General features: G+C 46.7%; 1 protein-coding gene across 4 annotated transcripts in view; it reads right to left on the bottom strand.

Moving 5' to 3' along the window:
• The window catches only part of LOC138748966 (GRB2-related adaptor protein 2-like), a 96,682-nt gene that overhangs the window by 3,018 nt on the left and 73,084 nt on the right, over positions 1 to 20,580 (bottom strand). For 3 of the 4 annotated variants that reach the window (XM_069909942.1, XM_069909944.1, XM_069909945.1), the window contains exons 2-5: positions 17,521 to 17,612; positions 14,836 to 14,955; positions 9,402 to 9,570; positions 1,118 to 1,675 (exon numbers count right to left, since the gene is read on the bottom strand). In XM_069909942.1, coding sequence (XP_069766043.1) covers positions 1,118 to 1,675; positions 9,402 to 9,570; positions 14,836 to 14,955; positions 17,521 to 17,612 — 939 coding nt within the window. The remainder of the gene's footprint in view (positions 1 to 1,117; positions 1,676 to 9,401; positions 9,571 to 14,835; positions 14,956 to 17,520; positions 17,613 to 20,580) is intronic. The other variant, XM_069909943.1, reaches the window with a different exon arrangement.

The raw sequence follows: 20,580 nt of genomic DNA, 5'->3' as shown, positions 1-20,580 counted from the left end.
CTACAGGGATCACATTCTGATTGGCTGCCAGTTGCTAGTGGTGTTCCACAGGGGTCCATGTTGGGGCTACTTTTTAGGTTCTATGTTAATGATCGGGATTATGGAATGAACTGCTTTGTGGCCAAGTTTGCAGATGATATGAAGGTCGGTGGAGGAGCGGGTCACATGGAGGAAACTCGGAGGCTGCGGAAGGACTGAGACAGATTAGGAGAACGGGCAGAGAGGTGGCAAATGAAATATAACGTCGGAAAGTGAACGGTCGTGCATTTGAGTAGAAAAAATAAACAGGCAGATTTGTTTTTAAATGGGGAGAGAATTGAAAGTTCCCAGATGCAAAGGGACCTGGGAGTCCTCGTGCCTGAAGGTGAACTTGAAGTGGTGGTGAAGAAGGCAAATGCGATGCTGGCATTCATTTCAAGAGGAATAGAATATAAGAGCAGGGATGGGATGTTGAGGGTTTATGGCACTGGTGAGAACTCACTTGGAGGTTTGTGAGCAGTTTTGGGTTCCACATTTAAGAAAAGATGTGCTGATGTTGGAGATGGTTCAGAGGAGGTTCACTAGGATGATTCCGAGATGGAAAGGGTTGTCATATGAGGACCATTTGACAGCTCTTGGCCTGTATTCATTGGAGGGGGAAATCTCTGAAACATCTCGAATGATGAAAGGCGTGGGCAGAGTAGATGTAGAAAGGTTGTTTCCCAAGGTGAGAGAATCCAGGACACAACTTCAGGATTGAAGGGCATCCACTTAGAACAGAGATGCGGACAAATTCTTTAGCCAGAGGGTGGCAAATCTGTGATATTTGTGGATGCCAGGTCACTGGGTGTATTCAAGGGAGAGATTGAGAGATTCTTGATTAACCAGGTCATCAAAGGTTACAGGTAGAAGGCTGGGCAGTGGGGCTGAGTGGGAAAATGGGTCAGCTCATGATTAAATGGTGGGGCAGACTCGATGGGCTGAATAGCCTATTTCTGCTCCTATGTCTTACATGAGTTAAAAATCACTGGCTCTGAAGTGCCCAGGGGTGATGAGGAAGGCAAAGCACAAATGTAAGTCTATTTCCTCCATGGGTGCTACATAGGGATTTATCATTCATGACCTCAGTCAGACGTACCTGCATGGACGGACACTCACTGGCCTTTCTGGCTACCGGTGGGCCCTCATGGAAGGGCGGTTGTGGGCTGCTGGACTGCCTGAAATGTGGTGGTGCTTCTTTGAATGATGGATGTGGGTTGCAGGCTCTCCGAATTGAATGCTCGTTGAAATTTGCGCCAGGTGAGGATGCCAGCCGAGGTTCTGGCATTCGGGGATTAGGCATCCAAGAATTTGGCATTCGGGAATTGGTCATCCGGGAATTTGACATTCTGGAATCAGCTCGGGGTTCCGGCAGTCGAGACATCATCATTTGCGGATCTGGTGCTCGGGAACCTAGCATTCGGGAGCCCAGCATTCGGGAGTCAGCCAATCGAGAATCGGACTTTCGGGAGTCAGCCATTCGGGGGTCAGACATTCGTGAGTCAGCCAATCGGGGATCAGACATTCGTGAGTCAGCCAATCGAGAATCAGACATTCGTGAGTCAGCCAATCGGGGATCAGGCATTCGAGAGTCAGCCACTCGGGGATCAGGCATTCGAGAGCCCATCATTCGTGGGTCAGGATAGCTGAAGCTTCCCTGTAAAATAAAAACACATCTTAAAGTTACATTCTGCTTCACGTCATCTAAATCTTCCAGTCCTTCATTTCCCACCAACCCTTCCACTCCCCACCCCTCCATGTGTCTGATTCCATCAGCATTTGCTTTCCTCATGGGTCTGCATAGTACTGCCCCTCTATCATACTTACGTGCACACACACACACACACACACACACACACACACACACACACACACACACACACACACACACACACGCGCGCGCACACACACATGCACGACACACATGCATATGCACATGCATGCATATATATATATTTCTGCGCACACACACGTGCACACACAAGCACACACTCAAGCCCACACACAAGCACACAACAAATGCCCTCAGACACACACACCACATAAACACACACAACACATATACATACATGCACCCACCCACCCACACACACACGGACACACGTACTTACATGCACACACACACCCATGCACATACACGCACACACGTACGCACATGCACACACACACACCCACGCCCAGACACACACACACTCATAAACATAGATAGGTCCCTCCAACGTACACACTCATTAACACACCATGGCCATGAATAATTTTGTGATTTTATTTTTGCCACCTGGCCTTCTGTAATTTTTAAAACCTAGAACGTTCCAGAGAGCTGCGACTTCTTGTGATAGTAAAATTTTTGCGATTTAACAATGAGCGATAAACATGGACCAGGTGCAGATAAAAGATTCAGTGACACTATTTCGTGGAATTGCCCCCCCAGCCACAGTTCTCCACATCCACCAGTAGGAGGCGATGTGGAGCGATTATGGGTTTCCTCTTTCAGCTCCACACCATTAAAACTGAGCTCTGACTGACCCAGTATTTGACTGCAGTCACCTTCTGCCAATCCTGTCCTCTATTGACTCCCAGTTCATATGCTGAAACGTTTCGCTCCTATTTACAAATTCCCTGGTCTCTCTGTTTATTCTCTGTAGACTCCTCCAATGGGACCGCCAGGCAAGCTCTCAGCAATACTCCATTGGCCACAGGACAATTCCCTGCGTTTTCACTACTCCAACATTTTCAGTCTAGCCTTCAGCAGCCTGGTTCCACAGCTCTGGAATTCCTTCCCTAAACGACTTTCTGTCTGCCTCTCTCTGCCTCAGACTCTGTCTCTCTCTCCTTCTCTCTTTCTGCATCTCTCCCTTGTTCCCTCTCTTGCACTTTCCCTCTCTCTTTTCCTCTTCTCTCCTCTCCTCTTTCCCTCTCTCTCTTCTCTCCCACTCTTTCTTGCTCTCCTTTTCTCTCTCTTACCCCCTCTCTCTCTCTTTCTCTTACTCTCCATCTTTCTCCTCTATCCATCTCTCTCCCTCACTGTCTCTCTTTCCCTCTCTCTGTTGCTCTTTCCTCTCACTTCATTTTCTCTTTCCATCTTTCTTTTCTCTTTCCCCTGCATTCTCCCCTCTTTCCTTCTCTCTCTTTCTCTCCCTCTCTATCTCTATCTCTTTCTCTCCATCTCTCTATCTCTGTCTCTGTCTCACTCACTCTCTCTGTCTCCCTCTCTCTCTCCACATTCCTTTCACTAGGATGAGAAGTGACTCAGTCCATCTCTGTTGTGTTTGATCGCACTGCTGGGAGGCATCCGGTTTAGTGCTTCATAGAAATGACGTTTACACTTGCATGGGGAACCTAGAAGTGTTGGCTAGAGCTTCCTTCCATTGACTGTTATCCACAATGATGTCATTTGCAGAGTAGCTGCCTCCCAGCTCCAGAGACCAGGGTTCCCTCATGACCTCCATTGCTGTCTGTGTGGAGTTTGCACGTACCCCCATTACAGTGCGAGTTTCTGAGGGCTGCTCCGGCTCCTCCCCCCACAGCCCAAAGTTCATTGGCTGCTGTAAATTGCCACCATAGTGTGGGTGAAGGGTAGAATCGGGGGAGAGATGACAGGAATGTATGGGGAGAGGTGAGGTGCAAGGACTTAAAGGGCCTTTGCTGCATCACCTCATGACTTGATGACAACGGCTCAAAGTTTAACAGGCCCGGCAACATATTTAGACATACAGCACGGTAACAGGCCGCCCAATTTACACCCAATTAATCGACAACCCCCAGTACATTTTGGAAGGTGGGAGGAAACCGAAGCCCGCACAGAAATGGGGAGAATGTGTAAACTCCTTATAGACAGTGAGGAATTTGAGCCATAGCCACAGGCATTGCTAACATTGCCGCCCATAATCCTTGTGGTCACATGAGAGGGAGATGGGCCAAAATGCTGGCAGGTTGTTCAGCATGGAGGAGATGGGCCAGTGATGGTGGAGAGCTCAAGATCTCAGGAGTACATATCACAACCACCTGCTCACCTCGGTCTTACAACCAAGAGAGCTCACCAAAGACTTAGAAGCTGAAGAAAGTCCGGTATGTCCCAGTGGTTTCCTTCCAAATTTTATAGATACATAAAAACACCATACAAACAATCCTGTCCGGATATGTCGCAGCCTGGGGCAGAAACAGCTCTGTCCAAGAACACAAGAATCTGCAGTGAGTTGTGAACACAGATCAAACTCCCCCTCCATCGACTCCATCCATAGCACCCACTAACATATAAAAGGACCCGTCCCACCCTGCCCGCACTATCAGGCAGAAGACGCTTGTGCTTGAACACGCGAACTTGCTGGTTCAAGTACAGTCTCTTTCTAAATATCACAGACCTTCCAGCCCATAAGCCCGTAGCACCCAATTACAACCCCTGGTACGTTTTTGTAGAGTGGGAGGAGACAGGAACCCCCCAGGGAAAACCCATGGAGACACGGGGTGAGCGTGCAAACTCCTTACAGACAGCGCGGGATTTGAACGCTGGTTGCTGGCACCGTAATTCAAGATTCTTTTATTGTATGTAACAGTACAGTACATGTAATTTTACACGAAATTGCCTTCTGGTTGTTGTAAGCAGACAGAGAGTCACCTTTAGCATCACTTGGTGCCCGTACAAGAGAAAGAGAAACAAATGAGAGCTCTGAGTGTCCATCGGCGACCCGAGCTTCAGGTCCCAACCTCCGATGCGATCAGGAAGCCTTCATCGCCTGAGGCCCCTTCAAGAGCCCTTCTGGCCCTCAGCTCCCTCTCGAGTCCCATCTCCGACACCTCGTTCCGCCTGAGCCTGTCTCCAGCAGCCCGTGTAGATCCCCTTCAACCGCTGTGCCCTCTCACTGGTCCCGCCGCTGCGGTCCCCATCCTGTAGGGTCATCTCCTCTGCTACCTCTTCCCAACGAGGGGTGTCCTCCCCATTTCTGGTCCGGAATCTGCAACCCCTCTTGGGCACAGACCTCGTGGTTGCAGAATGTTAGTTGAAAAACATTGTTGGATCCTCCAACAGGCCGTTTAACACCAGAACAGAGCTGCCAGCATTAGGACCAAGCGGTTGAACCCTTTGGAGCAGCGTAGTGTCTCTGCACTCCGCTCTTCTAGGTCCACCCAGCCGCCATGCGTTGGCTCCATTAACTGTGTCGTTTTAGCCTCTCACTGGCAAATGATGATGCCCTTTAAATATCTTTTAAAATCATTTATATTAACTTATACATGAAGACATACAGCACGATAACAGATCCTTTAATCCCACAAGCCTATGCCACCCAATTTACACCCCATTAAATTACATTTTTGAAGGGTGGGAGGAAACCGAAGCAGCCGGGAAAAACCCACACAGACACGGGGAGAACATACAAACTCCTTACAGATGGTGCGGGATTCAAAACCCAGTTGCACTAACCGCTACTCTAACTGTGCCCTGCTTGTATTATTTTTCAGTGCCTTTTTCTCTATGCCCTGCATATTTTGGTGTATTGCAACACCACTTAGGACCTCGTTGTCTATTTATTGATTGGTCGTTGCCTGCTTGAGATAACCTACCTCAATAGAATGCTTTTTTACTGCATCTTCGTACACATGGCCACAATCGCCCCACAGCAGATGCAGTATCGCTGGCTCTCCACTCAGCTCTGGGTCACCTCGAAAACAGCAACTTATACACACGATTGCTCTTCAATGACTACAGCTCGGCCTTCAGTACTATAATTTCCTCAGTGCTGGTCAAGAAGCTCAAACTCTAGGCCTCTGTACTCCCCCCTCCCCCTGCAACTGGATCCTTGACTTCCACTTTGGAGACCATGGTCAGTATGAATTGGAACCAACATTTTCTCCTCACTGATCATTAACACAGGTGTACCCCAAGGATGTGTGCTTAGCTCTCTGCTCTACTCATTATTCACCCACGATTCTGTGGCCAGGCACAAGCCATCTACAAGTTTGCTGATGGCACCACAGTTGTCGGCAGAATCACAAACGGCAACGAGGAAGCGGACAGGAGGGAGATGGATCAGCTCGTTGAACAGTGTAATGACAACAACCTTGTACTCAATGTCAGCAAAACCAAAGAGATGATTGTGGACTTCAGGAGGAAGTCTGGGGAACACCACCCAGTCCTCATTGAGGGTTCAGTAATGGAGAGGGACAAGAACTTCAAATTCCTGGGTATCAACATCTCCGAGGATCTGTCCTGGAGCCTCCACATCGATGCAATAACAATGAAGGCTCACCAGCGGCTATACTTTGTGAGGTATATGAGGAGATTCAGTACGTCACTGAAGACCCTCGTAAATGTCTACAGGTGTACCATGGAGAGCATTCTGACTGGTTGCATCACTGCTTGGTATGGAGGTGCCAACTCTCAGGACAGGAATAAACTCCAGAGGGTTGTTAACTCAGCCTGAGACATCACAGGCACCAGACCTTACTCCATTGAGGACAACTACATGAGGCAGTGTCTTAAAAAAAGCAGCCTCTCCCCTCAAAGACCCCCCACCACCCAGGCCATGTCCTCTTCACTCGGCTACCATTGGGGAAAAGGTACAGGAGCCTAAAGACGAGCACAAGGACAGCTTCTTCCCTGCTGCCATTAGATTCCCGAGTAATCAATGAACCAAGACACGGCCTTACTTGTCGTGCATTATTATTTAAATTTTTTTATAGTAATGCTGAAAGGTGGTTGTCATATGAATGTTTGCTTTATGATGCGACTGCAAAACACCGAATTTTGTGCCTTGTTCTCGGCAATAAATTCTGAATCAGTTTCTAAAACAATTCATATTGATTCACTCTGACAACAGCGTGCACCCACTCTCTCTCCTCATGCACCAAACCCTTCCAGCCCCTCAACCCTCACAGTCACAGGTTGGAGACTCAGTTCTCCTATCTCACACAAAAAGCCCAGAGGCTGTCTGCGCAGGAACAATTCAAAGTCAACATTTACATTGAAAGGATTTGAATGCATCCAAGTTTGTTTCACCAGTTCTGCAGGTTTCCAGCTGACTTAGTATCTGCACCTGGCAGGACCAGATCTTTCCTTCTCAAACTTCCTGATGACAGTGACACTTTCCTCTCAGGTGAATGAGAAACATCCTTCAGTCATATTCATCAGAAAGGACCCTGGCTGGGATGGTCCACGAAGTCAAGAGTCTGGTTTAACACATCGAAGGTAGAATATTACAGCACAGAAACAGACCCTTTGGCCCTTCTAGCCAAATTATTATTCTGCCTTGTCCTTCTGACTTGCACCCTCCATACCCTTCTCATCCATGTACCTGTCCAAATTCTTCTTAAATCTGGATCCATAGAACAACTGAGTCAGGGGGAATGGTTGGTGTAGCTGTTAGCACAATGCCTTTACAACACCAGCAACCAGGACTGGACTTCGAATCCCTCGATGGAGTAAGGTCTGGTGTTACAAGTCCAGAGGACCCCAAAACCCAGCAGCAATAGAAATTCACCAAGACAAATGGTTACTTAAAAATAAAAGTTGCTTTTAAAATTCTTTAAACATAAAAACAAGATCAAACTTTAACTTATTACTATTAACTTAACCTAACTTAACCCCCTTCTAATTCAAAGCGCACGTGTATGTAATGTGTGTATGTTCCATAAAGTTCTTTCATTCACAGTCCAATCTCACTTCTCACACCTCCAAGTTCACTGGTATCAGGCAATTCATACTGAATTTAACATTTATGAATTTTCACCAGGCTCTGGTTACAGCTTAGGAAGGTTCTTGTTGGTTTTCAGAGAGAGATTTGTTGTTCGTTGGATACCCACAAACTGATTTCCAACAATCAGCCACTTCAGTGTCTTGCTGAAGAAATTAGCCCCATCATGAGTTTTCCAAATGATAACCTCTTCTTCCAGGTCATCACAGATTTCCTCTTGTTTCCCTTATTTCAGGAGAAACACTCTAGCCGGCCATTTCCTCTTGTGAGGAATACAAGGGTTTTGAACAGGCTGAACTCAGAACTCAACTTGTCTTTAAAATGGTGTTTTCAACAAGCTGCCAACTTGCCAGGTTGCAGCCTCAAAAAGGCACTGCAAAACTGTTTTCCCTCTCCCTCCCTCCCCCCCACCCCCTCCCTCTCTCTCTGAAAAATCCTGCTGGTTCTTTCCTCTCTCTCTGCTTGTAAAAAACAGACCTTCTTGCAGGGCTAACCCAATCCTTGAAAGATCTTATCAGCACTTTGAGACTGGACTTCGATCCATTTGCATCTGCTTCTTGAAGTTCCTTCCAAAGCAGTTCCACCATCTTTTGCAAAGCCACCGGTGCCTGCAAGTCTGGCTTTAGCCAGGCTCTTGCATTTTAAATGAGATGTGAAGTGTTACACTGTTTGTGAAGTGACCAGCACTAAACACCCCACAATCTATCTTTTTTAAAAGCATATTTATATATAAAGTATAATATACCCCATTACAAAGGAGTTTATGCGTTCTCCCTATGTCTGTTTTCCGCAGGGGCTCCGGTTTCCTCCCACCATTCAGAAAGTACCAGGGGTTGTAATTGGGCAGGACAGATTCATGGGCCAAAATGGCCTGTTACCATACCGTATGTATATCTAAATTTCTTCTTTGGCTTGGCTTCGCGGACGAAGATTTATGGAGGGGGTAAAAATCCACGTCAGCTGCAGGCTCGATTGTGGCTGACAAGTCCGATGCGGGACAGGCAGACACGGTTGCAGCGGTTGCAACAAAATTTAATAACCCTTCCACATACTGCAGCATTTCTCCCTGGAAGTTCAGCAATGCACAGTCCTAGTCCAGTCATGTGCGACTTGCTGTCTAATGCCCCTTTTATAACACAGCAGGCCCATACTGCCCTGCCTTCCCCAACAGTGCAGCACTCCCTCAGCGTTATCCCTGACAGTGCTGCACTCCCACCTACTGGTCTCATAAATGTGGAGCGCTCCCTTAGTTCTGGACAGCAACGCCCATGTAAGTATATGGAGTGACGTTTGAATACACAACTTCATGACTCCGAACCTAGAGTGCTACACGGAACATAGAACAGTGCAGACCCTTCAGCCCACAATGTTGTACCGACCGAAAAGATTAAACCATCACTGCCTCGTAACCCTCGATTTTTCTTTCATCCATCTGTCTAAGAGTCTCTGAAGTGCCCTTCATGTTCCAGCCTCCACTACCACCTCCCCCCCCCCCCCCCCAGTAAGGCATTCCAGGCCCCTACAACTCTGTGTTAAAAACATACCCCTGATGTCTCCCCTAAATTTTTCTCCCTTCACTTTGTACAGGTGTCCTCTGGTGTTGGCTACTCCTGCCCTGGGTAAAAGGAGCTGGGTGTCCACCTGATCTACACCTCTCAGAATATTGTGGAACTACAATTGGCTCTTTTATTTCACCTTTGTTTCCTTCTTGCCATCCCTCAGGTAGATCTGTGTGGTTTTGGAGATTGAACTGGTTTTATAATGTTCCACCAGCTTATTCAAAGACTCGAATTTCTCTGTCCACAGGAAATAGCACCCTTTGCCGTCTCGCAAGACCTTGAAATGTTGGACATCTTCCTGGTGTCTGAGGAGAGAAAAGATCAACATCTGAGCATCAATTACAGTTCTGGAATTTTTGAACGTTTGAGAACCTGGGCACAGGATGAGAGGTGAGGCAACACGAGCTTGGAATCAGTCATAAAGAGAAGTCTAGATGGGACAGGAGGAATCCATTCAACCTATTGCATCCGTAACATTGGCAAGGTTGGCTTAGCGGTTAGTGCAATGCCTTTACAGCGCCAGTGGTCAGGACTAGGGTTCAAATCCCTCCCCGTCTGTAAGGAGTTTGTACCTTCAGCCCGTGTCTGTGTGGGTTTTCCCCGGGGGCCCCGGTTTCCTCCCACTGTTTGAAACGTACTGGGGGTATAGGTTAATTGGGTGTAAATTTGGCGCACGGACTCGTGGGCCGAAAGGTCTTTCACCGTGCTGAATGTCTAAATTTAAATTTAACAAGATCACGGTTGATCGATGCTTAAAGATAGCACAAGTGAAGTGGGGGGGGGGGGGGGGTTAGTGCAGGGGACAAAGACTTCAAATGTTTGGACTGGACCCTCTTTCAAGGAATGCGGGACATACAAAAGGCATGGGTGGTACTTGAACTGGAAGGGCACCTATGTTCTGCCTGAGAGGTTTGCCAGTGTTATTCAGGTGCAATTAAAGTAGTCTGGCAAGAAGTGGGGGGGGTGGGGGGTAGGGGGGTTGGCAGTGTCACGGAGGAGGCTAATGTAAGTGTGAAAATGTGAAACAGGACAGGTGGAGGTGTCAGAGAGTGCAGAAAGTCTGATGCATTTGTTGTTCCCACAATTAAATTGATGAGGGTAGGGCGGTAGATGGATTTTAGTAAAGCATTCGACAAGGTCCCCCATGGGAGTCTCATTCAGAAAGTGTGTGGATTCAGAGTTGGCTTGCCTGAAAGCAGAGACTAGCAATGGACTGAAAGTATTCTGCCTGGTGGTCAGCGACTAGTGGAGTTTCGCAGGGAACTGTTCTGAGCCCTCCTGCTCTTTGCAATTTTTATAAATGACCAAGAGGAACATGAAGAGGGATGGGTCAGTAAGTTTGCGGATGATACGAAGGTTGGAGGTGTTGTGAATAGTGCTGAAGGCTGTCGTAGGTAACAGCAGGATATGGACAGGATGTAGAGTTGGGCGGAGAAGTGGCAGATGGAGTTCAATCCAGATAAGAGTGAGGTGATGCATTTTGGAAGGACAACCCACAAGGCTGAATATATTCGATTAGATTAGATTCAACTTTATTGTGATTGTGCCAGTAAAATACAAACCCAGTGAAATACGATTAGCATCCAATCAGAAGTTATAAAATAGTGCTCTACACAAATAACTACGTGCAAATAAAAACCAGTGCATTCAGCAAGAAAACAATTCTAAAAGTACTGACAGTCCAACAGTGCTGGGGTTTAAGGTTCATCAGGGTGACAGCCTCAGGGGAAAAAGCTCTTCCTAAGCCGGCTGGTTCGGGAACGGAGGCTCCTGTAGCACCTACCGGATGGGAAAAGAGTAAAATGTCCATAGTTAGGGTGAGATGCATCCTTGATGATGCTCTTTGCCCTGTCCAGACAGCATTCCTGATAGATGTTCTCAATGGCAGGCAATTGGGTGCCGATAATCTACTGGGCAGTTTTCACCACCCTCTGGAGTGCTTCACCATCCGAATCGAGATCGTTGCCGTACCACACTGAGATTCTGTAGGTGAGTAGGTTCCCAATGGTACAGAGGGAAAATTCCATCAATATCCTGGGACAGCGATGAACTTTCTTCAAGCTCCACAGGAAATAAAGACGCTGTTGTACCTTTTTGATCAGGACAGAGAAGTTCACAGACCAGGACCATCGGAAATATGGACACCAAGGAATTCGAAGCTTGAACACGTTTCACTACAACTCCATTGATGTAAATAGGGGCATGAGTGTGGCTTCCTGAGCCCACAGTGATCTCCTTGGTCTGCTGAGTGTTAAGGACCAAGTTGTTGTTGGCACATCATGCGGCCAAGTTCTGGACCTCATCTCTATAGGCCACCTTATCGTCCCCTCTGATCAGGCCGACCACCGTGGTGTCGTCTACGAACCTGATTATGGATTTAGAACCATATACAGGAATGCAGTCGTGGGTGAAAAGGAATAGAGGAGAGGGCTCAGTACATGGCCCTGGGCCACACCGGGGCTCAAGGTGAGAATGGAAGAGAAGAGATTGCCTAACTTAACAGACTGGGGTCTGTTGGTCAGAAAGTCCAAGATCTGGTTACAGAGGGATGAGCTGATACCAAGCTGGCGAAGTTTGGCGATCAGTTTGGAGGGAATCACAGTATTGAATGCTGAACTAAAGTCAATGAATAGCATTCTGATATGAGAGATGGAGCTGTCCAAGTGGGTCAGGGCAGAGTGAAATGCCATTGAGATGGCATCCTCAGTGGACTTGTTGATATGATAGGCAAATTATTGAGAGTCCATGTGATGGACAAACAGGATTTCAAATGTGAAATGTTCAAACCATTCTCTCAAAGCACTTGGCAATGATGGGGGTGAGTCCAACTGGGCGGGAGTCATTCAGACTCGTAGCAGTGGGACGCTTCAGCACGGGCACGATGGTGGTAATCTTGAAGCTCATAGGAACAACTGCCTGGGCCTGGGACAAATTGAAAATGTCCGTGAAGACCCCAGCCAACTGTTCTGCACAGACTTTGAGCACACGGCCAGGTACACCATCTGGACCAGCTGCCTTCCACACATTCACCCGACTCTCAGGGCGACCCAGGGCAATGGAAAGAGAGAGAGGCAGTTCACCAGGTGGAAGATCCACTTTGAAGGTGGCCTCGATCAAAGTGAGTGTAGAAATAATTAAGCTCCTCCAAGAGGGAGGCAGAGATGGAAGGGGGCGCAGTACCAGATGGTTTATAGCCTGTAATGATCTGTAGGCCATGCCACACGCGCCGGGGGTCCGAGGAGTTGAAATGCTCTTCAATCTTTTGTTTGTATGTATGTTTAGGCTGAGAAATTCCCCTCCTTAGGCTGGCCCTGGCTGAGCTGTAAGTCTCCCAATCTCTAGATCTGAAGGCTAAACCTCTTGTCTTTGAGCAGACGGTGAACATCACTGTTCATCTATGGTTTTTGATTAGCAAATATTTGTATTTGTTTTTGTGATGTCACTCTTGTTGATGTGCTCGAGGACAGCAATGGTTCAATAACTGCTCTCAATCTGAGAGCCGGCAGCACACTCCAATCTGTCTATTGAAGAACAAAGTCAGCTCCCTCAAGCTAGATCTTAATAGCCTTCATTGTGGGCTTTACACGTTAATGAGTGGACTGCACTTGGGAAACGGAAACAGTGAAAGACAGTTGGACTGTCCCAGGTGAGGGAGGGAAGTGGTTTTGTATGCATCAGCCACATTTATGTAAACCTGATCTAAAGTTTTATTTCCCCTCGTGGTACATGATACATTTTGGTATCATCTTGGAAGTACGGAACGTAGATTGTGAAGATTAAAGTCCCCAGCCACAATAAAGGCTCCGTCTGGACGCAACGTCTGCAGCTTGCCGATAGCAGCAGAGGTCTTTCATGGCTACTTAAACTGCAACAGCAATGATACATGTAAACTCTCATGGTTGATGAAAAAGGTCTACACTTAATGATCGGGTATTCCAGATCCACAGAGCAATAGGTATCCAGCAATGGTCGAGTTAGTGAACCATGATCCATTCACATAGATGCATTAACCACCCTTCTACTTTTACTCGTCACTACTGCCGCTCTGTCAGCCCTGTAGATTGTGTGCCCCTTCCAGTACCATCACGTTGCTAGGTATGTCGTTGTTTAGCAACATCTCTATTAAAAACACAATGTGGCGATCCATAGCCTTCTTTGTGTGAGGGTCCAAATCCTTAATTCATCTGGCTTGTTGGTCAAAGACTGAAGATGCTAGCTGATGCTGGGCGGAGTGGATTTAGTCTTAGCCTAGAACACAGGCCTTTGTGCTTCCCCTGTCTTTGCTTACAGTCTCGACGCAGGCGCCATACCCTTCCGGCCAGGGCGAGCTGAATATGTACCTGCAATGTCCTTGCTAACTCCGGAGGTATCTGGTCAAAATTAAATGAACTGAATAAATGATCCAAACCTGTATTATTACAATGGTAATAAACAATAAATTAATGGTCAGATACTTAATAGTGTGGAAGAACAGAGGGACCTTGGGGTCCAAATCCATGGATCTCCAAAGGTTGCCAAGCAAGTAGATAGGATAGTTAAGAAGGCCTATGGGATACTGGATTTCATTAGTCGGGGATTGAGGTAAGGTTGCAGCTCGATAAATCTCTGGTGAGACCTCAGTTAAGAGTATTGTGGTCACCTCATTACAGGAAGGATGTGGAAGCTATGGAGAGGGTGCAGAGGAGGGTTTACCAGGATGTTGCCTGGATTGGAAAATATGTCTTATGAGGCAGGTTAGCAGAGCTGGGACTTTTCACTTTGGAACATAGAAGGATGAGAAGAAACTTAATAGAGGTTGACAAGATTCTGAGAGGCCTGGATAAGGTGGACAGTCAGCACCTTTGTCCCAGGGCAAGAATAACAAACACCAGAGGTCGTGTGTACAAAGTGAAGGGAGGGAAGTTTAGGCGGGACAACAGGGATGTTTTTTTTTACACAGAGAGTTGTGGGGGTCTGAAATGCCTTGCCAAGGGGTGGTGGTGGTGAAGGCTGGAATAATAGGGGCATTTACGAGACTCTTAGACAGGCCGATGGATGGAAGAAAAATAGAGGGTTTTGAAGGGTTTCGGGTATTTTTGGAAGGTTTAAAAAGTCAGCACAACGTCAAGGGCAAAAGGGCTTGTACTGTGCTATAGTGTGTCACGTTCTCTGCACCAAGGTAAAGTGAAAGGGCATCTTTTGCGTGCTATCCAGGAGATCTATCCATCTGTAAGTTCAGTAGAATAAAGTGCAGAGACTGGGGTCACAGCAAGAGGAGGGCCACATCATTTAACTAGTGTGACGTTTGACTCAGTCACCCGATGGTAGTGGGAAAGAATCTGGACGGGCATGATTTCCCACCCCTAAACCATCTTCCCAATGGGAGAAGGGAGAGGAGAGTATGGCCAAGGTGGGGCGAGCCCTTTTGGAGGTTGGCTGCATTTCTGCAGATGGAGTCGACCCGCGAGTGGTGAGGGGGCGCTGGGGTAAGGCGCGCGCACGCACACAGTGAGCTGGAAGGCCTGGTTCAGTGCTGCATGAACCTGTCCCTGCCAACAGCAAATCTCTAGGGGGAGATTTGACCTCCATACCTGACTGAGATGGAGAATTCGTTCTTGCAGCTCTGACTGGCTCTGATAAGGAAGGATCCAACATCTTGCTCCAAAAGAACCGTCTCTGCTTCACTCCGGCTAATCCCACCGTAGAACCAGCTGTTTGAGAATATAGTATTGGACGAAGGTATCTTCATGAGTTAAGGTGATAGGAGCCCACTTTCCCAACCACAGTCGCTACTCAACTCCAGCACAAAGCAAAGGTTCCACTACTGTCTCACCTGGTCGATGGGAATTATACAGTAGCAAAGAAGGCCTTGACCGTATTTGTCAGCGAATAAGACGACCCAGAATTTCCACTTGCACGTAGGTTTTGCTATACTTGCTGTATAAAATAATCCCCAAGCTCTCTGCCCCAGTCATCCTTTTCCCACTGACCAGTGGAGTGACGCTGTCACAATATTTTAAAAGCAAATGACCCCAGTACAGGTTTAAATTTTATGAGCATATTTGGACATACAGGCCGTTTTAAGCCTGTGACAGGGCTGACAGTGGTCGGACTGGGTGGATGGACCTCCTGGGGGAATGCTGAGATTTCGCTGTTGGTCAGCTGTTGTGAATGGTGACTGGGGCATGCTGTCAGCTTCCTTTCCTGATATTTTAAGGTATGTTAGACTGGATTATAACACATTTTTATAATTTTAATATGCATTATTATCACTGTTAACCCGACTTCCCAAATGTACAAGTTTCAGTAGAAAAATATTTAGTGGCAGGACTGCAGGAGTCCTGCCAGGGTTTTATGCTGTTCTCCATCTCCAGACACCAAGGTGCAGATTTTAGACGGTGTATAAGATGACCCCTGGTTTTGGGATGACATTTTTAAGGTTCAAATTCCATCTTTTACACCGACAAATGCGGTATGCTAATACTTGGAATGAGTTCTCTGATTAGTTCCTTTCCTTTACCAATTCCCAACAACTCACAACTTAGCTTTTCCCAAAATATTTATCCAATTCCTTTCTTTGGAAGTTCCTGGAGAATCTTCTTCCAAAGCCCCGTTTGACAATGGAATTTAGAAGGATCTGATTGAAACATACAAGATTATTAAAGGATTGGACACGCTAGAGGCAGGAAACATGTTCCTGATGTTGGGGGAATCCAATTAGTTTAAGAATAAGGGGTAGGCCAATTTGAACAGAATTGAGAAAAAAAACTTTTTCACCCAGAGAGTTGTAGACCTGTGGAATACTCTGTCATCTGGGATCTACCTATCCCCATAGGTGCTGGATACCAGGGGACTTCCTGTATATGGGGGTCCTGGTAATTTTTGTGACACGCAGAGGAGCAGCCTGTTGCCTCTAACACAGGAAGGACAATGTAGAACATTGCAGCACAGAAGCAGGCACCTTTGGCTTTTCTAGTCTGTGCTGAACCTTTATTCTGCCAAGCCCCACTGATCTGCACCTAGTCCATACCTTTCCAAACCCCTCCCATCCAAAATTGAGCCCGCATTCACCACTTCAGTTGACAGCTCGTTCCACACCCTCCACCATTTTCAGGTGGAATAGCTGGGAGAATGCGGCTCCGGAGCCGGCTGCGGATGTGGGCAAAGCGACATTCAGGTGGCAGCGCTGAAGGTGCCGTTCTGGCACCTGAAAGGCTCGCAGCAGGGAGAGGCGCTATGGAGCAAACACCGGTTCCTGTTGACTGTGGCCATAGTCCTGCTTGTTTTTAGGTGCCTAGGGGGAGCGTTCGGAAGCAGAGAATACATCTACCCGAGGAAGGTTGGGTAAGTACTCCTTGGGTCAGGGATCTCCGCTTTCAGGTGGCCTCCCAACTGCTGCATTCGGGTATTTTAGGCGGCTTTACGTTGGGGTATTACGGCCACCTGAAAGCAGCTTGTGTGAAGACATTCCCCCAAATTGGCCTATTAGAGTGTTGTATGTCTAAATGCTATAAAAAATTAAACCTTTCCCCCTCACCTTTAACCTCTGGTTTGTATCTCACCTTCCCTCAGTGGAAAAAGCCTATCTACATTTATTCTGTCTCTCCCCCATAATTTTAAACACCTCCCTCAAATCTCCCCTCATTCTTCTATTCTGCAGGGAATAAAGTCCAAACCTCACCTGCACCTCAGTTCCTGAAGTTCAGGCAACATCCCAGTAAATCTTCTCTGCACTCTTTCTATCTAATTGATATCTTTCCTGTAGTTAGGTGACCAAAACTGCACACAATACTCCACATTTGGTCTTACACAACTTTACCATAACATCCTGGCATTGATAACGCATTCAGGAGCTACCTGATTCACAACACAGGTGTTACTGACTTAAATATACAGAGACACTGCTATTCCATACATACTGCTTTAAATTCATTTAGCAATGACTTAATTTGGCATTGTGCTGTGGTATGTGACCTGCTGCACTTAAAACAATTTTTAATTTAATTGTTAATTTAGACAGACAGTACAGTAAACAGGCCCAACCAGCCTATGAGTCCGCACCACACAAATACACCAATTAAGATACTAACCTTTCGTGTCTTAAGAATGTGAGAGGAAACTGGAGCACCCAGGGGATACCTACGCAAACACGGGGGAAGAATGTACTTATGGACAGCGCTGGATTCAAACTCATGTCGTTGGTGCTGTAACAGCATTGCTAACCACTACAATGACCGTGCCGACGCCCTAGGCCATTGAGCACTGCGGGCACTAACCTTGGAACATTCATTTCAATGTAGTTCTTTGGTATGAGTCCTTCCCGTCCGCAGAGCTCAGCCTTGTACCAGTCTTCGTCAGTGCCCAGGACCTGAGGGGTGAGATCGCAAAGTTCAGACAGAAGACCCCAGGGAGGATACCTGCCGGTTGGAACTCTCATCCAGCTACTGAGAGGGTAAAGGATGAGAATGTGCACATCTACCTGACCCCTTCGGAGAGATCTGACGCTCATTAAGACCACGGAGGATCCAATTGTAACCTCTGCTCCACTACCTTCCTGCACCCAGTAACCTTTCACCTTTTTGCAAGAAAGAGCCTCACGTTAAAAAATATTCATAATCTTCGCTTCCGCCTTCCTTCGAAGCAGAGAGTTCCAAAGACTTGTGGCCCTCTGAGAGAGATCTGAGATGATGCGCTGTGAGGATGTGGTTGACATAATCAGCAAAGTGGATTAGATCAACAACATTAGCACCACAACTGCATCAGAGAAAAAGTTAAGAGACTCCCACCCTTCTGCACTTGGTTCTTTTTTCAGACACACAGCACAGCAACAGGCCCTTCAAGCCTGTGCCATCCAATGATGCCCATACTCTTTGGGAGTGTGGAGGAAACCGGAGCACTCAGAGGAAACTGGACGATGCACAAACTCCTGACACATAGCGCCAGATTCGAACCTGGGTCGCTGCAACAACGTTGTGCCAACTGCTACTCCAAGTCAGATCCTGATCCATTTCTTCTCGCAGAATGCAGCAAATCACTGAACTCTCTGTCCGGGAAGTGGGGGCGGGGTGGTTGTGGAGGCATGATCACAGGGGGTATTGAAAGATTGGGAGATTTAGAACATAGAGCATTACAGCACAGTACATACCCTCAGCCCACCATGTTATGCAGACTTATACCAACCTACTCAACAATCCAAACTTTCCCTACCACACACACCCATAACCCTCTATTTTTCTTACATCACGTGGCTGTCTAAGAGTCTTTTGAAGGTCCCCATCATACCAGCCTCCAGCACCCACCAATCTCTGTGTAAAAAAACTTGCCCCTGATGTGACCCCTGAATTTTCCTTCCCTCACCTTATACAGATGGCATCTGGTGTTTGCTGCTGTTGTCCTGGGAAAGAGGTACTGCCTCTGCACCCTATATGTGCCTCTCCTAATCTTGTAGACCTCTCATCTTTTTTTCCTCTGACAAGAAAGGCCCCCAGCTCTGCTAACCTTGCCTTGTAAAACATGTTCTCCAATCCAGGCAACATCCTGGTAAATCTCCTCTGCCCCCTCTCCAAACATAAGAAATAGGAGCAGGAGTCGATCATTCGGCCTGTCAAGCCAGCTCCGCCATTCAATGAGATCACGGCTGATCTGATGAACGGCTCATCTCCATCTACTTGCCTTTTCGCCGTATCCCTTAATTCCTCTAAGACCGTGTCTTAAATATATTTACTGAGGTCGTCTCCACTGCTTCAATGGACAGTGAATTCCACACATTCACCAGCAATTTCCTCCTCATCTCCGTCCACATCCATCCTGTAATGAGGGAAGGTACCAAAGGAGACCTGAGTCGGATCAGCTACGATCCTATTGAATGGTGGGGCAGGTTCAATGGACCAAGTGGCCTCCTCTCCTGCTGTCTTATATATTTCGGTTTGTGTGAATTAGGAGCAGGTGAAGCTCATGGCCCCGTACCTGCCCAGCTATTCAGTGTGAGCATCAAGTTGTTACCTTAACTCCCCACTCCTGCTTTCCTCTGGTAAGCTGTCAGCACCCTTGCTTAACAAGAACCTTTGATTTCAGTTTCCACTGACCTTAAGGAAGAGGGTTTCAAGCACTTTCAACCCTCTGAGAGAACGTTTCACCTCTCAAATGGGCGATCCTGTATTTCTAAGCAGTGAAGTCTCAGTTCTGGGTTCTCTCGTAAGAGGGAACATCCTTTCACATCCATGCTGCCAAAGATGGCCCAGAATCACTGCTAACTCCCTGGTTAACTGCAGACAACTTAACATAGAACATTACACCCCAGCACAGGCCTTTCAGCCATGATGTTGTGCCGACCCATGCAAACCTACTCCACAGCTATCTAATCCTTCCCGACCCCGCATCCATAACCCTCTATCTTCCTTACGCCCATGTGCCTGTCCAAGGGTCCCTATTGTACCAGCCTCCGCCACTGCCCCCGGCAATGAATTCCATGCACTCACAACTCTTTGTGTGTAAAAAAACAATTTACCTTTGCCAACTCTCTTCCTTCAAAGATTTCCTCATGTATTTGCTGTGGTAGGGACTTTTTCGCATTGTGAAAAGGTGTTTAATTTTTGGTTGAAAGTTAGAGAATTTTTAAACCAATTGTAGAATATTCATTTATTAATTGATCCATTAGTTTTTCCACTGGGTTTTTAGAAGGGTCTAAAAGAGGGATTAAAATTGAATGAAAATCAATTTGCTTTTATTCACTTGGCTCTAGCTGTGGCAAGAAAATGTGTAGCATTTGAAGGATGATGTAGAAATAAGTATTCAGAAATGGCATAATGAATTGAAAATGTGTATTCCTTTAGACAAAATAACACAGAGTTTGTACAATAACTATTTTTTTAACTAAAATGTGGGATCCATATTTAAAGTGTATGGGTATGAATATATACTAACTATTTTTTATATATGCTAAAATGAGGTTCATATTTATTTATGTAAAAGGCTCCATTATTATGAAGGGTTAGGGGTAGTTTGGGTTTTTTTTGTAGTGTGGTGGTTGGGTGAGGGGGGTAGTGTTATAATATTTTTTATGGTATTTTATTGATGATATGCTAGGGTTTTTTTAATATACATATCTGTATTTTTTATATTATAAATAAAGTTTCAAAAGAAAAGTTATTTGCTGTTGTCACCTCGGGGAAAAAGGTGGTGTCTGTCTATCCTGTCTAAGCCCCTCATAATCTTATCAAGCATCCTCTGTCGTTCCCAAGAGAAAAGCCTGAACTCTGGTCAACCTTGCTTCATAAGGCAAGTTTTCCAATCCAGGCGGCGCCCTGACAAATCTCTGCTCCCTCTCTTAAGCACCT

The sequence above is a fragment of the Narcine bancroftii genome, chromosome 13, assembly GCF_036971445.1.
Source record: "Narcine bancroftii isolate sNarBan1 chromosome 13, sNarBan1.hap1, whole genome shotgun sequence".
Lineage (NCBI taxonomy): Eukaryota > Metazoa > Chordata > Chondrichthyes > Torpediniformes > Narcinidae > Narcine > Narcine bancroftii.
This window is presented reverse-complemented; position numbering and strand designations above follow the sequence as displayed.